Below are 15,678 nucleotides of genomic sequence, written 5' to 3'. Positions count from 1 at the left end.
CGTGGAAGGTAACATACCGTGAGTCCTGAAACGGATTTGCAAAGTAACGGTTTTGCGTAAGAAGTGCATTTGTCCAGCAAAACTAAACTAAACTAACCATTAGTTTCCCTGTCATGCACACACAGATCTAAGTATCTTTTAGTTTATTCTCTTAGTGATTAAAAGCTGCAATGTATGCCCTTATTAAAGTTTTATTCAGGTCAGGACAGTCCAACCCTCATTTGCTCTGACAAGTAGAAAGAGCAAAACTGGGCTATGGACATAGTTCTGAAATGAAGAGTTATCTGAAACAGTGCAGTGTTGAGTAGAACTGTATTAATATGTAAAGATTATTTATATTTTCATTTCAACATTAAAGTATCCCAGGCAGCCAAATGCTTACACAGTACATAATAAATTCATATGCAAACAGCAACATTATCTTACAAGATTACTGCTTGGTATTCAGTAGCTCACAACAGCAGTCTGATCTCTGCTGAAGTTAACTGCTTAGTACTGCATTAAGAAGTGTTATTCTTTTGACTCTACATACTACGCTAAAAAGGTCTAGGCATCTACACAAGAAAAATATATCAGAAGGATTTATGCCAAGTTATAATTAATTTTAAAAATCAGGAACTTAACCTTTGCACTGCACAATGTGAAGCACTCTTTATGCTGATTTTTAGGTGCTATTCTGCGCAGGTGCATTCTTCTCTTAAGAAGAATGTTACAAATCTCTGTTAATACATTCAATATGAATAAAATAGGTGACTTATATTGAAGCACAGTCATTGCTGTTCCACAGTAAGTTAATTTAGATACGAGAGTTTAAGACATTAGGCAGTTCCTATATGAAAGACAAACTGGAACACTTAAGACACATTAGAAGCCTCTAGTTGAACAAAATGGGTAGAAGAGTATTTTACCTGAGATAAAACTAGTATGAATATTTCTTATCCAAACAGCAACATAAGTTTCAGCTTTGGAAATCCTCTTACAAGTAGTATAAATCTAAATTACACAATATTTATGTAGCTTAAGTAATTCATGCTAATGCTAAATAAAAATTCAGAATTATCACAGTGTGTATCAATAGTGTTTGTTACAAAACTAAAATTACTTTATGTTTCTTTTTAAAAAATCCTATTGGCTATGTATTTGAAAACATTATTCTATGCATGTTGCCATGACTGCACCCTTTTATGGCTGCTATCCTCAGCATACTTATTTGGAAGCAAGTCCCATTTTAAAGGAATAGAATTTGCTTCAGCATAAACATGCCGAAGCATCAGGGTGCAACAAATAGGATCTACATCTTATAACTGATGTCTACACACCAATTTAGAAAACAAATCAAGCTTAAAAAAACTTACAAAATGTATCCATTCCCCTTAGATTTAAAGAAATGAAATGAACATTAAGATACTTCTTTCCCTTAATAGTTAAAGTGTACCACTAGAAAACCCTATAATATTAGACAAGTTTAACTGCAAAAGAGATGCATTTAAAATGTTTTAAAATACACTTTCTGTTACCAACTTAGGTTGATCAGCAGCTTTATTCACTGTTAGAATCCTTCAAAGCAAGGGGGCCTTAGACATGAAAACAAAGGCATATATAAAAACAGTAAACACTGACCTCCTGAGGTTCCTACAACAAAAATATTCAAGTAGAAAATCTACATCACTTAGCAGCGGCTATTTCTGTAGTTTCGCACACTAAGCACTTTATTCACTGTGTAAGGAGCAGATTTAGTAAGCCGTGCTTGTAGCATGCCAAGAGGCAGAGAACACTGGAATGTAACAAAGACAAACTCACAAGTCTACCAGTATCAACATTCAGTCAACATTCAAATAACTGTCAAGACTACATGAAAAGATGCTTTATATATCCCATGATGCAATATAGTTGAATTACAATTGTTAGTGTTGTATCAGAGCTCTCCTCATCTCAAATTCTAACCCAAGAGGTTTCTGCAAATATGCTATACTTTACTCAGAATGAATATGTTTTGGTTTGCTATGAACTTAATAACAATAATTATCATTTTAACCACAATATTGCTTTCTTGTTTGTTACTTTTCTGCCTGATCAACTAAGTCACAGTAAAACAGTCACTTCCTTCTACATTAACCCATGTAACAAAATTATATATATATATGTATATATATTTATGTAAGTGGCTACTTAACAGTTCAACTTCACAAGGGTAAAACAAGTAAGTTTGTTTTAGAGAATTCCATATAGAAATTTTGGGCTAATGCTCTGTCTTCAGAAAGATTAATGCAAACCCTTGTCTAAGGCAAATTTCACCCTAAATAAATTTTCAGATTTCCTTTCTTAGGAATTGATGATTGGAAAAGCTACAACTACAGTTTTCAGCCAAAAGAAAAGTTGTAGCTACTGACACAGCAAGTTAATTTTAAAGTAGATCACCACATGCAGTTTTATTCCAGTAGATTTCAAGACCTAGTAGCATTAATTCCATTCTTCATAGGCTTTCATATAGGACAAGTATTAAAAAGGTCATTTTCAAGCATGTCTAATCCACTCAAATTTGTAAAGAAAAAAAAAGAGGAATGTGTAAGATTTATGCATGCTACCGTGCATCAAACAAAAATTTGAAGCCAGATTTCTTTAATTCACTCACACAAGATTGAACGTCAGTGCAATGGCTAAATCATCCAACAACCTTTATAAGAACCAAATCATGCAAAGTCAGACCCTGCAAAAACAGTTTTCCAGTAGTTGTTTTTGCAATGCAAAGATGAGAAGCAAAAATGTAAGGCGGCTGTTATGGCTTTTTTTTCTTTTTTGCACAGATTAATTTTGCAGCACTTAAGGGAAAATGGAAACGTGTGGCTTTTGCCTCTGACCAGCAGAGTTATTGTCTCTCCATTTTCCTTTATCATCATGGGATATTCTTTATGCAATCTAAATTAATCACAACTTCCATTTTTTTTTAATAGTAACACAAGATCAAGTGTACCAGTTAGGTTTTCACATTCACAGTACGTAAGAAAATACACATGGAAAGAAAAGTAAAGGGTTAACTTAACAAGGATTTATTCACAGGAATACAAGTGAGTAGAGGGGGTGGGGAAACAGAAAAGCTAAAAACAAATGAAATGAAGAGGATCCAAACCAACTTTCACTCTGTAGCTTTTAACTTGCACCCTTGTGTCCTCTCTAGGATACAAAGGGCCACCAACTTGCGCCAATACAGTGTAGATACCCTGCTTTACATCCACCAAATTATGCATCTCTTAAGATCATACTTTGCGGAGGAGAAAATTATAGAAAGGTAATACGTTGGGTGGGAATAAACACTGAAATGTAGCAATCATGTTATCAGTTTTCTACCATTGTCTTTACGTGCCAACTAACATTTATGTAGCCTTTAAACAGGTCTTACCATGTTAAGTCATTTTTAGGTTTGATAAAAATCACTAGTATAACCATGCAGAAAGCACATCACACTGACAGCACAGAGGCAATACTTTGCACATCTATATCAGCTTTCCACATTGTGCAGGTTACACAATACAATATCAATCTTAATCCTAACAGATCCTAAAAAGATATTTTGAGGCCTAATTGTCACTACAGTATTTTATACCTATATTCCTAAGAAAAAATAAAATCCACAGAATCATAAAGGAATTTTAAACGCAGGGCTATACTGAATTGGTAAACTGCAACACAAAACTGGCGCAACATAAGTAAATGTATACCACTCTCACCCTTTGATGCAAGCATGCTACTTTCCCACTAAAAATACGCTTGATCACTATGATCCAAAATGCATGCCTGAACCTTAAACGGCACATTAAGAATTATGCCTTACTCTAGAAATTAAATCTAATGAAGTACAACCATCAAATCATATCCACTACCTTTGAAGTTTCAATGTTTTTTTAAAAAAAGGTTCACCTTTCTTCTCTAATGCCCCTCCCCCCACCCAAAAAAATGAAAAGGAGTGACTCATTTGGCATCTTGCAGGTTGCTTCATTTTGTTCAAGTTAACCTTTATTACTTTATTATGGGGTTATTTAAATTTGTACGCTGCAAGTGCCTGCTCCTAATTCAGGCAGCAAGCTTTATTTTAACTGTACTAACTTCATTTGTTTAGTTCTTCATTAACATGCAACACCTAGGAATCCCATCAAGATGAAACAATGCAGAAACCCCTTATTACGACACACCTTTTGCTCTCTGCAATCGCTACCCTTCGGTTTCCTTTATTGTGTCCACACAGTGTATTTCCTCTTTACATATCTCTATGGTTCAATTTTATAGTTTTCATTTTGGTACAGTTCCCCATAATATTGCAGAATGTGCTGTTGTAAATATATATTTATATATATATATTGAGCTTCTTCACATCCAGTGCAGAGTTGTAACAGGAGACAGACTTCCACCCACAAAAGCTCCAGATGTTAAAACATTTCCCAACATCGGCTTAATACAGTGACGGCAACACCTCCCTCCCGCCCCTCCCAGTAGGCTTGGGATTGTACTGTATTCCCTACTGGTTTACCCTTCCCCCCAGTAAAGGGTAACATTTTTTTCCCTGGGTGTCGAGGCTCCCTCCCAGTCTTCCAGACTGAAGGACCTGAAAGAAGCAAGCAAGTCACAGATTTAGTGTTCGGAAAGCAAGTGTTTTAAAATAATGTTATCACTAAATACACCACTATCTGAATACATAGTGAAAAATGCAAAGTAATTAAGTTAAAAACATAAGAAGCTGCCTTATGCAGAGACAAACCTTCAAGGTCCATCCAACTCAGTACTGCCTACACCAACTGACAGCAATTCACAAGCATTTCAGCCAAGGGCCATTCCCAAACTTATCTGGAGATGCCGAGATGAACTTGGGACCTTCTGCATATATTAAGCCAGGCTTCCCCAACCTCAGCCCTCCAGATGTTTTGAGACTACAATTCCCATCATCTCTGACCACTGGTCCTGCTAGCTAGGGATCATGGGAGTTGTAGGCCAAAAACATCTGGAGGGCTGAGGTTGAGGAAGCCTGCACTAAACTATGGCCCTTCCCCAATGTGAACCCCCAAGAGAAAGTCACAGCAGTACTAATAGATTTAGAGTGATGTTCCATTTCCTTGCCTTCAACTTTCTTTTTATTAGCAAATGACAAGCAGTTTCTGCAGCTGATACTCTCCACTTTCTACTCCAAAGCCAGCTGAATTAACCTCTGAAGCGAAAGAAATCTCAGCTGAGAAACCATGCTGACGCTGGACGGCCATCCACCATGGATGTTGTAGTTGAGATTCCTGTATTGAAGGAGGACTAATGACCCTCGGGGGGGGGGGTACCTTCCAACTCTATGGTTCTATGCTCCTGAAGTAGATTCTTCTACATACTTTAAATCATTCTGGGTTTAAAACATCAGCTATGATGTTTTACTGAAAGCTCATACAATTGTGATGTTTATCCCAGACAAGCAACTGACAAAACTTCTAGCAGGATAGTTATAAAGCTATATGCAGAACTACTAGAATTAAGGTATCGGATATATTTCCCTCTATTTCAGCCCCTGCCAACAGACAGGGGGCAAATTCCATGTGATATGGACAAACGGTTACCCTGCTATCAATGATTGTATGTGAAGATGCCATAAATTTATTTCCTTGCTTGCAGCAAACAACCCTTCCTCACTTGGCAACAGTCCCTGTCCTTCCTGCAAAAGCCTTGATCTTCACCCAAAGTTCTCCAAGGAGTAAATGAGGGGTGTGGCTTCTCTTCCATGAGGTGGGACTTTGCAGGAAGAACCAGTAACCCTTCAGAAGAGACCATGGAAGAGGACAAGTAATGACCATTAATGGTTGGCAGTTTCACCTCCACAACTCTTGCACTTCATATATGAACGCTGCTTTGTACCCATGCAAGAGTATGGAAGGTTCCATAAGGTAATTTTAAAATATGTGAAGTCAACAAAAAAAGCTTGCAGAAAAGAAGCTAGCTATAGGCTTAGCTTAGCTGAATAAAGAGAATGCTACTGCAGCAATTTATGGCCTTTGGCGTGTTTCCATGAGAAGGAATTAACCTGGGGAACCTCCAACCCACAGGCCAGATTTGGCCTATCAGTCTTCCCCATCTGACCCATGAGGCTATTTTGGTCAAGCCATGCTCACCTATCCTGCACCTGACATCAATGTGGAGCAGGCAAGGGTGGGGGCTCGGCCAAAAGGGGCTTTGCAGGCATGGTGATCAGCAGTGCCTGCAAAGCCCCTTGCACACCTTCCAAAGTGCTCACCAACTGGCTGGTTCTTGGGAGCTTCTGAAACTTTGTATAAAAGAAGATTGTACACCTGTGCATCAGCTGATAACTTGGGGTGGCCAATCTTGTGTGCTATAGGTGCTGAAGGGACCTGCACCTGCTCTGTTTGGCTGCACTTTGAAGTGCTGACTTCGGGACTTCAAAGCACCAAATCATTTGCCATGCTAGGTGATGTGTCCAATTTGGCTTGCAAGTAGTAGTGATTGGTGGGGCAGTACAGTGATGCTCACTTGCCTTCACCAGCCATCGCTGCCAATTGCAGAGAGAGGCTAGGTGCAGGTGACTCATTGAGGCAGTAGAGTTGTCAGATTAGCTGCACTGTTGTGCCCACACTATGCTGAGCTCCCCACCTCTCCCTCTCAGAAACTGGTTCCCAGCCCTGGAATAAATGAACAAACAAAATCTACTAAATGAGTCTCCTCTAATAGCTGTTGCTAAATAGGTGAAGAGACGTGGTTATTTGAGGGAGGTTAAAGCTTCAGCTTATCCACCAGTCAACATACACAATACAGAACAGTTCATGCACTGGAAAAAGGGAGGAGCTTTGAAAGTCAACCCAGCTTACCCCTCATTATGGTACTGCAGCTTGAATACTTTAGGTTAAACTCCATAGTAAGCTGCAAGGCGTTCTTTTAAGGGAACAGGAAACTGGTCAGAGAAACGCCTCCAATTTTCATCTCCAACTTGATTTTTAAATCCATGAAGGATCTAAAGGGGAGCAGAAAGTTAAATGTTTTCTTCAAAGATCAACTGAATTAAAAGCCTTAGAAGAGTCACCATCTGATAACAGAAAACTAGATGCACATTGATAATGGTTACAGTGTTTGCAAAAAGTCACATACTAGACCCAAAACTTGTTAAAACGAGTTCTATTTGTGCCACAAATTTATCTGATTTACTATCTTCCTTCCATCAAAAAGCCCTAGATTCTAGGCATATATTCATCTCTTCTTGCACACACATTCCATTCTCCAGCTGTTTTACTTAGAAAAGATCAAATCAAGGGGGGTAGTGATGGAACTGTGTGCATTAACAATTCTTAGTTTCTGGAAGGAGCTATCAGGCTGTTGGAAATTGTAATGAATTCACCACTAACTATGAATGCTCAGATAGAAATACTGTAGAGCAATTTTTCAGAACACCAGAATAGGCTACATTCTTTTTGTGCCACTTTAAGTACACTCTAACTTCACATGTTCTAATAATACAGCCCCATGAAGCAAAAAATGTGAAATAACTCATTACCTTACAGAACATGTCTCGAAGATCATCTTTTGGGCTAATCCATGATGCAACAGCATCACAAAAAAATATAAAGTCCTGCAAACGTTTTCAAAATGTGCAAATTAGAGATGAGTACTTACAAATGGACAGATTCTGCACAGAAATATCAATGTAATCAAATTCTTGGGGCCTATCGTCACCATACATTTAAAGTGCTATTATACCATTTAAATCGCCATGGCTTCCCTCCCAAAGAATCCTGGGAACTGCAGTTTGTGAAGAGTGCTGAGAGCTACAATTCCCAGAGAATTTTAACTCTGTGAGGGGGCGAGGAGCCTCCTTACAACTCTCAGCACCCATAACAAACTACAGTTCTGATGATTATTTGGGGGAAGTCATGACTTTAAAGTGGTATGATACTGCTGTAAATGTATCGTGCAGATGAGGCCTAGATCTACATTTTATAGTTTCTCCATCAAACATTATATACAATAAAAATTCTGAAGCCTTTTGCACCTATGTCAAATTCCTTCTCCTGTATCCTTTTTATAGGGAACAGTAGCAATGATTTCAATAACAAATCTGTGATCTGTATAAGCTTTCAAATGGGTGGCTGGGCTCCAGACAGTAACTCCAAGAACTTCATGTGAATTGTGAAACACATGCAGGGGCTTGGGTCAGGAGAATGGAGTTAGTTAAGAAGGTTAAAATGGTCAATTGTGAGAAATGTGCAGGGTTCCTCTTTGTAGCACTTGATCTGGAAGCAAGTCCCATTGATGGTAAAAGAATAGCTAAGCAATAAATGGTTTTAGAACTGAACTTAGCATCTAGTTTGACCCCACTGGAGGAGGAAGCAGGAGTTTCACAATTTGAACTTCCACTGTTTCCACCACTTCTTAAAAAGCAGCTGTCATGGGGGTAGGGGGATATTTTGACTCCCCCAAAAAAGGTTCCCTCAAGTTCTACCTTCTGCATCAAATTTATTCCTATTAGAAGCTGGTCTGAAGAATGCAAAATGTAAGATTTTAAATACTACAACTCCAGCTTTCTTGAGTTTTACTCCTCATTCTAAAGAGAAAACAACACATCATCATATCACTAAATCACACTAACTGTTTGAAGTGTCCATTTTCAATTCTGGTATTTGAAATAGTATATACTCAGACCAAGCCATTAACAATGTATTTTGCAGTGACCAATCCACAGTGAAACAGACCAACACTTGAGGTTATTTGAAGCCAACTGGGACAAACATGTACATATGTATGTGGCAACAAAGTGATAGAAATAAAGGTGCTGACAGACTCACTATCTAGTTCTTGCTTACAGTCTGGCAATAATCTAAGAACTGTTATTCAAAAAGGGATTTGAATATATGTCGGCCAAACAATACCTCAGTAAAATAAAGACAGAGCAGAATTCCAGCATTTAATTTTTGCAAAACATTTATGCAGAGCAAAGAATAGAGTACCATTTTCCCCACAAGAAAACTATCTGCTTATCTAGGATATGACATAATCTTCAACTGAGTGGAGATCTTATCCACTCTATGAATGTACTTTGGGCAGTTTCTTATTTTTCCAAAATACAGCAATCTCAAAAGTGGCTACCATGAGTAACAGAATTAAGAGGGGGTAGCTTCCTGAGGCATTTTGGAGAATCATTATTGGTTTGATCCAACACTGTGTGAGTGCAGTTCTGTTCATGCAATAGGACCACCACTTTGCCTCCTTCAAAATTTGTTCTGGATAGTCTCCCAGTCCTTAAAACAGATTTTGGGTGTGTGCAAGTTACTGCAGTGGGGAGGAAAGGAAGGTGAAGTCCCACTGCGCAAGGAGACGCCCCTTCAGCTTTTGTGTGAACACCATTGGTTTCATCCCATATGCACAGTTTAAATCTGATATCTAAATATGATGATGTGACATGGGGCAGAGGATCAAATTTTAGACCACACGTCTGGCTTAAAGGGTCCTACCAATCTCTGATCCTCACTTTTTAATGTCTCCCAGCATTGTTGCTACAGTACTTTGGGCAGTATGTGTCTTGATTTTTTCCTTAAAAAACACACCACCCCCTCAATTATTATCTGCAGCCAATGGGGCGATGTGTTCATCTAAGCCAATCAAGACCAACACAAGACTTACTTGGACTACTCCACTTGGATTGACAGTGATCATGGTACAAATTCCACGGAATGCTGAATCCTTTTCTTCATTATCCCTTATGTTTCTGAGAGAGGTGCACCTATTAAAACAAAGAACAAAGGATTAGATTAATCTCTGCATCCAACTTTAGCTGGTATTGTATTTGATGGAATAAGTGTCCCAATGAAGCTTAAGGACCATACAGCACATAATGTCAGGTTTTTTACTTTGTACCCCTACTTTGTACACTTTCAACCTGATTTGAAACCCATAGAATTTTATAGATGCCAGATCAGCCAATTTCAAATTCTTTCTTGTAGTGCACAAGTGACCTATATTCCATTAAATACCTCTATCTATTTTCTGCATTGTATCATTATTAGCTTTCATCGCTAAAAGCAGCATATACTGCCACAGTATGAAGTCTATCAAATACCAGGAACAGAACATCTCTCACTTGTTTACAGCAGCAAGCAAGCTATTTTGGTACAAGTTTATAAACATATATTTCAGACAGCAAGTCAAATCGCAAATGAGTTTGAAGTAATGTAATGCGATGTTTTAACGTTTTATGCTATTTGCATGCACATAATCATACTGGTGGATTTTTAAAAATGCTTTTAATAATCAAGCTTTAACACATCAAGCATGTGACAATCTTATCCCATGCATTAATTAGTTGTTAGCCACAACATGAAATATATACATGACGGTACTGCTAAAAAAACTCACAAACCTGATAGGACAAGATTAGTCACATGGTTGGCAATGATTAAGAATAGTGATTTTTGTAACCAACTGAAAAGTATATCTAGAAGTGAGATAGAGAGAGGAAAGAAAGAAAGGAAGAAAGAAAGAAAGAAGAAAGTGAAGAAAAAATGAATAAAAAAAAGATTGAATAATACACACCAGGGTCTTATAAACTGCTGTAGCATGGGGGCCACCTCTTGAGGACAAACGTAACCAAGACGACCAATTGTTATTGCTAAGGTAACGCAATCACGGTTATACACCACCAAACGCCAACCAAGACATGAGCAAATGAGGGGGGAAGGAGAAAAATAAAGAAAAAACAACAAATAACTCAGAAACAGAAACCAACAGAACCTGTGTATGATAATAACATAAGATTTCACCAGTGCTGTTCATTACCACCCCTAAAAATAAGGGGTAGCAAATGTGGCATACTATTTGGAGGAGGGGGAAAGGAATTAAGCGAATGAGAGAACACCAAAAGCACAAATTAAAACCCAAATGCTCAGTTTAAATAATATGCTTCAAACTGTGACAACACTATTTAATCAAAAGGTATTTTGAGTCACCTTTAGTAACAAGTTACTGTTATTTATTACACTGAGTTGCTAGCCCATTTCTCAGGGTTAAAAACCCACAGCTACTTAGCTTCCTTGAAAGAATACTATTTGTAATTGCATTTTAAACGGCAGATCTTATTTTTAAAATCAAAGTAACATAAACTTTTAACATTTACGATTTTCCAGAGGAAAAATGGAATTCTATTCATAACATTCAAAGAATTCTTTTAAAGATAAAAGCTAAATTCAGCAGGAATCAGGGGTTGTATTAGCTTTTCATTACAAGATAAGGCAGCTTTTAATTTTATTATCTAACGATTCAACAATTGCCAGAATTAATCTCTGAAGTCAAAGATCCTACATAAGTATGAAGGGATCTGTTCAGTGTGAACTGATCTGTCAGGCCCTTGGCCGTTCATGTGAAGAGGCTGCTTGGACGGTGACCCTGTGTGGCTTTAATGGTGTTCTCTCAACTCGCAGAGTAATTCTTCAGAAAAGGGAGAGTGTGGGTATGTTTAAGGATTATTTGAAGCAAACTACATGAATACTAAAATCCAGCAGATTCATATGAAGCAGAGAAGCCTATGCTTAAAAGACATTGTGCAACACTCCAGAACAGGCATTTGTGAACAATCTCATGAACACATGCAATAAAGCAGATGATGCTCTTTTCACTATGAGATTTGGTGTAGGATATACCAACACTATAAAATGGAATTATAATTAATACAGCTAAAATAAAATATTTGGCTTTGTTTTCCAATTATTTATTGTGCTATACATGAATCAGCCTCTAATATTAACAATTCCAATCCTACCATTAACTAGGGATGTTATAGTAGTGGATTTCCTGTGTCAGCAAGGGACTGACCTACATGACCTTTGAGATCACTTCCAATGCTATGGGCTACAAGGTTTTCTGTATGATTTTGCCGCAACACTCATTCAATTCCCATTAGAATTATATTCCCATTATTTAGAGAATAATGGAAATGATGTACTGGTTGAGAATACAGAGTGGAATTTAGGCCACAAAGCCTGTTATTTTGGGCAAGTACTCTTACAGAGTTCATTTCTTAAGCAGCTATTCAACATAAGAAGTCAATTAGGAAAAGCACTATAATGTTAAAAGGTGCTAGTTTTGGTAGATCGATTGTAGATCTGCATTGAGATTTCAAGTATGACAACATCCTACAGTATAGACCAGAATATCCCACAACAAACCTAAAGTACAACACATTCAACATTTATCTGTAGTATCAGCCTTTTGGGTATTTACAACTAATATTTAGAAGTTATGGTGAGGGATCAAATGTCTCTTAACTTCTGCACTGTGTAAAAAGCAAGCACTACAGGTAATGTACCAATGACCATAAAGAAAATGTATAGGTGTCACTCCCAGTTATTGCCAGGAGACTTCTTTGAGTTGTTCCACAACACACATCATGTGTTTGCAAACGTACTGTGAATAGTGCAATACATAATGTGCCAAATTACCATGTAGCTTATCTTCCAGTTTAACATAAAATATACAGTTACGGTCTTTGCACTCATTGCTAGATATTTACCAACATGCACAGAATACCTGACTCCCACCCACAGCCGTGAAGGCAATGGCCAAGTTATCAATGTCTAGACTGAAATTCTGGTAACCATTCATTTTCACTTCAGACTGTAACTGTAAATCTGCATTCACAGGCTTAGTATCACTGGTATCAGATTACAGTGCAGACAGAGATAGTCAGAGATGACAATTAGCATTTTTCAGAAAATGAAAAGCTCTTTTAAAAAAGAAAAAAAGAAACACACACAGAACATGCTTTCTACTAGCACAGAACAAGCCTCAAACTCAATTTTAAAGGGTCTTTTAATCTTCAACCAATCTGCAATTTCTAAGGTCTCCATTTAAGAGCATGCTATATTTAATAAACTATGTAACAAGTTAGCAAGATATATATAATATATGATAGTCAGCTACTCTTTTTTTAATAGCAGTTTGCTTGCATCCTCTTGCCAGCTATAGTTAGAAGCCTTCTGTAAATTAGCTATGTGCACAAAACACACATACAATTTGTACAAAAAAGGATGTCAAATTCTATGCTACGTTTAAGTCCTTAATCAATAGCATTTGCTAATTGAAAATTAAATCTGTTTAATTTGACACTTAATTGCAAGGCTGAGGTTTGCAACACCATCCAAACTGAGTTGCTTTTGCTTTAAAACTGATGCAGTTTACCTACAACTCTCTGAATAGTCTGGTTTACAAACAGACATCTGCATAACTTCATTCACTGCAAAGAGTTCAGTTGTAGGGTACCTGTGTTTTCTAACAAAGTCTTTGGTGTGTTGGGTCTGTTAATGATTTCTACAAGCTGGTGCAAGACCATAGGAATATAAGGCTGCATCTCTATACCTAGAAAGAAAGAAAAAAACACATAAAACAGTTCATTAAAAACCTGAACATATGCTTTCATAACAGGTACATAAGTGCAATTGAACACCAGAATTTACAACTGGTAAAAAATTTAATCTATACCATGCAAAATCCAAACTATAACTTTAAAGAAGCAAACCTTACCCATCTGAATAGAAATTTCTCCAATTGCCCACGTGGCGTTGTTGCAGACAGAAATGAACTCTGGGTTAAGGTTGGTTCCTAAAATTGGCATGAAGTCAGCTGAAAAGAACATAAGCCACACTGTTAAAACTCTCCCACAACTAGAACTTCACACAAATGTTCAGTTTCATGTAACTTCAGCAGAAAACCCATGTGAAGGACAATCACTTTTTCTTAGCCAGAAACTCTTCCTAGGCATAAGAAACTCCTGGTACAGCCCAATAAGGTTAAATTCAATTCCACTGCAAGCAAGGGACTTCAGCTACCAATTTGCGTGGGATGCAGATATAACCACAAGTGTTCGATGAAACAAAAAAAAAGCAGCTTTAGACATTCCCAACATTTTGAACAGGATCTTCTGCTATAAAGTAAGCATGTGTTTACTAGGCACTGCCTAGCCAGAAACAAGGTCCTGGAGGAAAAGTTCTACATCAAACTTAGATGGCAATAATATGTTCTCTTTTGTACCATAAACCTGTTAGGAAAAAAACAAAACTTTCAAAATTTCCCTTTACACATAGAAGGAGCATTTCTAGTTACAATGATGCCATGCATGGACAAAATTCCAAATTTGAAGAATTTGCCTTGCTAAGTCACATACCAATGCATGGCTTCACATGTTGAAAACATGCCTTTGTCAGATCGCCCAGCAAGGCAAAAGAACTCTGTCGTACCTCGGGCATTTTATCCTAAAAGAGAGAAACAGAAGTAAGTTTGTGTTTGTAAGCATTCTATCTCAAAAGCGAGGCAGAAGAAGGGGATTATTTGCCTCACCTGCATGCACTGGTACATGAGTGTCAGGATATTGCTCCGAGCCACTAGCTGTTCAATGTTGCCACCGAGACCTTCAGCTAAACCACTAAGTAAATCAAGAGCCACAATCATGAAGTCTTTATCTGGAGCTTCGTACTGGTCTGGCTGAGCATTGTGCAACTGTAATAAAAACACACAGTTGGACACTGCTTAAAAGGCTTAATTACGCGACATACAATGAACCATTTTTGCTATTAACATTATTTTAAGTAGGTGAAATAATATTACAAATCTCTCCAGAAAACAAGCTTCACTTAAAACGCAACTGAAGATAATTTCCCCCATCCTCTAAAGGCCAACAACAGAAAAATACCATGGCTTGTGCAAGAGTCTTCTGTACCAGATTTACACAGCGCTGGTACACAGGTTCACAGTATGGAAGGAAGCCAGATTGCAAGGCAGTGGCAACCGAAGATAGGCACTGAAATACCGAAGAAAAAGTAGTGAGTGTCAAGGATATTCAACTGATATGAGCTTTCAACTGCAGGCATGCATGTTTGCTACAAACAATTTCTTTTAGAAAGGCCAACTTTTTGAAGTACATGAACTGCAGAATTAAGGAACTTCATAACAGTGTGGCCAGGGTTCTAGCTTTGGCCATGCCAAGCCCCATGCAATTACCAACATCATTAATTCCTACAGCTCAACCCTATGTGTCCTTCCCTCAAAATATATCCTAATGAGCTCAATGCATTCTGATACACATATAGTCAATAATCCCACCAAGTCGGAATGGGGTTTATTCCTAAGTAAGGGGGTGTAGAATTATAAATGGGAATAGAATTAATCTCCCAGGAGAAGCTTCCCTCTCTTGTGTATATCAAGGAAAACTGCAAAACTATTAGTGAGCAGCTGGAGGAGGAGAGGATGAAGAAAGAGCTGTGAGTGGAGGGGACCCCTTTCCCCCTCTTCTGGACTCCCTGCAAAACTCAACAAACCTGCTTTATCCGGAACTGGGTGTGGAGAGTGCAGCTGAACAGAACACAGCTGTGGGGGAGCCTTGGGCCTGCCCCTAAAAAACAAGTCTAGAGTGAGAGACTAGAGTGATGTCTGCTGTTTCCAGGAACTCTTCCCATTGAGAGACTTTTGTGGGTGCGCTGAGAGTTTACTTGGACCCTCGGCAGCAACCCAGAGGCTGAGAGCGTCAGAAGGAAAATGTGTGTGTGTGTGTGTGTGTGTATGAAACATTTTTATATGTGACTGTGTATTTTTGTAATATTTCATTTAAGTTGTCTGTTGTTGTTTCTTTTTCTGTACGCTGCTTAGAGATATTTTTAATATATTAAG

The 15,678-nt window shown here is 37.9% G+C and overlaps 1 protein-coding gene across 3 annotated transcripts in view; it reads right to left on the bottom strand.

Moving 5' to 3' along the window:
* Nucleotides 1-200: 200 nt before the first annotated feature.
* Nucleotides 201-15,678, bottom strand: part of TNPO1 (transportin 1) — a 34,985-nt gene continuing 19,507 nt past the window's right edge. Inside the window, exons 16-25 of one of the 3 annotated variants that reach the window (XM_081212484.1) lie at nucleotides 14,705-14,812; nucleotides 14,353-14,511; nucleotides 14,180-14,267; nucleotides 13,540-13,638; nucleotides 13,279-13,374; nucleotides 10,558-10,633; nucleotides 9,649-9,748; nucleotides 7,526-7,600; nucleotides 6,846-6,988; nucleotides 201-4,597 (exon numbers count right to left, since the gene is read on the bottom strand). In XM_081212484.1, coding sequence (XP_081068610.1) covers nucleotides 6,881-6,988; nucleotides 7,526-7,600; nucleotides 9,649-9,748; nucleotides 10,558-10,633; nucleotides 13,279-13,374; nucleotides 13,540-13,638; nucleotides 14,180-14,267; nucleotides 14,353-14,511; nucleotides 14,705-14,812 — 909 coding nt within the window. In that variant the 3' untranslated portion in view covers nucleotides 201-4,597; nucleotides 6,846-6,880. Of the gene's footprint in view, nucleotides 4,598-6,845; nucleotides 6,989-7,525; nucleotides 7,601-9,648; nucleotides 9,749-10,361; nucleotides 10,460-10,557; nucleotides 10,634-13,278; nucleotides 13,375-13,539; nucleotides 13,639-14,179; nucleotides 14,268-14,352; nucleotides 14,512-14,704; nucleotides 14,813-15,678 lie in introns of those variants that run through there. The other 2 variants (XR_014012809.1, XM_081212485.1) reach the window with 2 other exon arrangements.

This window comes from Podarcis bocagei, assembly GCF_964188305.1.
Source record: "Podarcis bocagei genome assembly, chromosome: 11".
Taxonomy (NCBI): domain Eukaryota; kingdom Metazoa; phylum Chordata; class Lepidosauria; order Squamata; family Lacertidae; genus Podarcis; species Podarcis bocagei.
The sequence above is the reverse complement of the archived record's forward strand: the minus strand, read 5'-3'. Positions and strand labels throughout refer to the sequence as shown.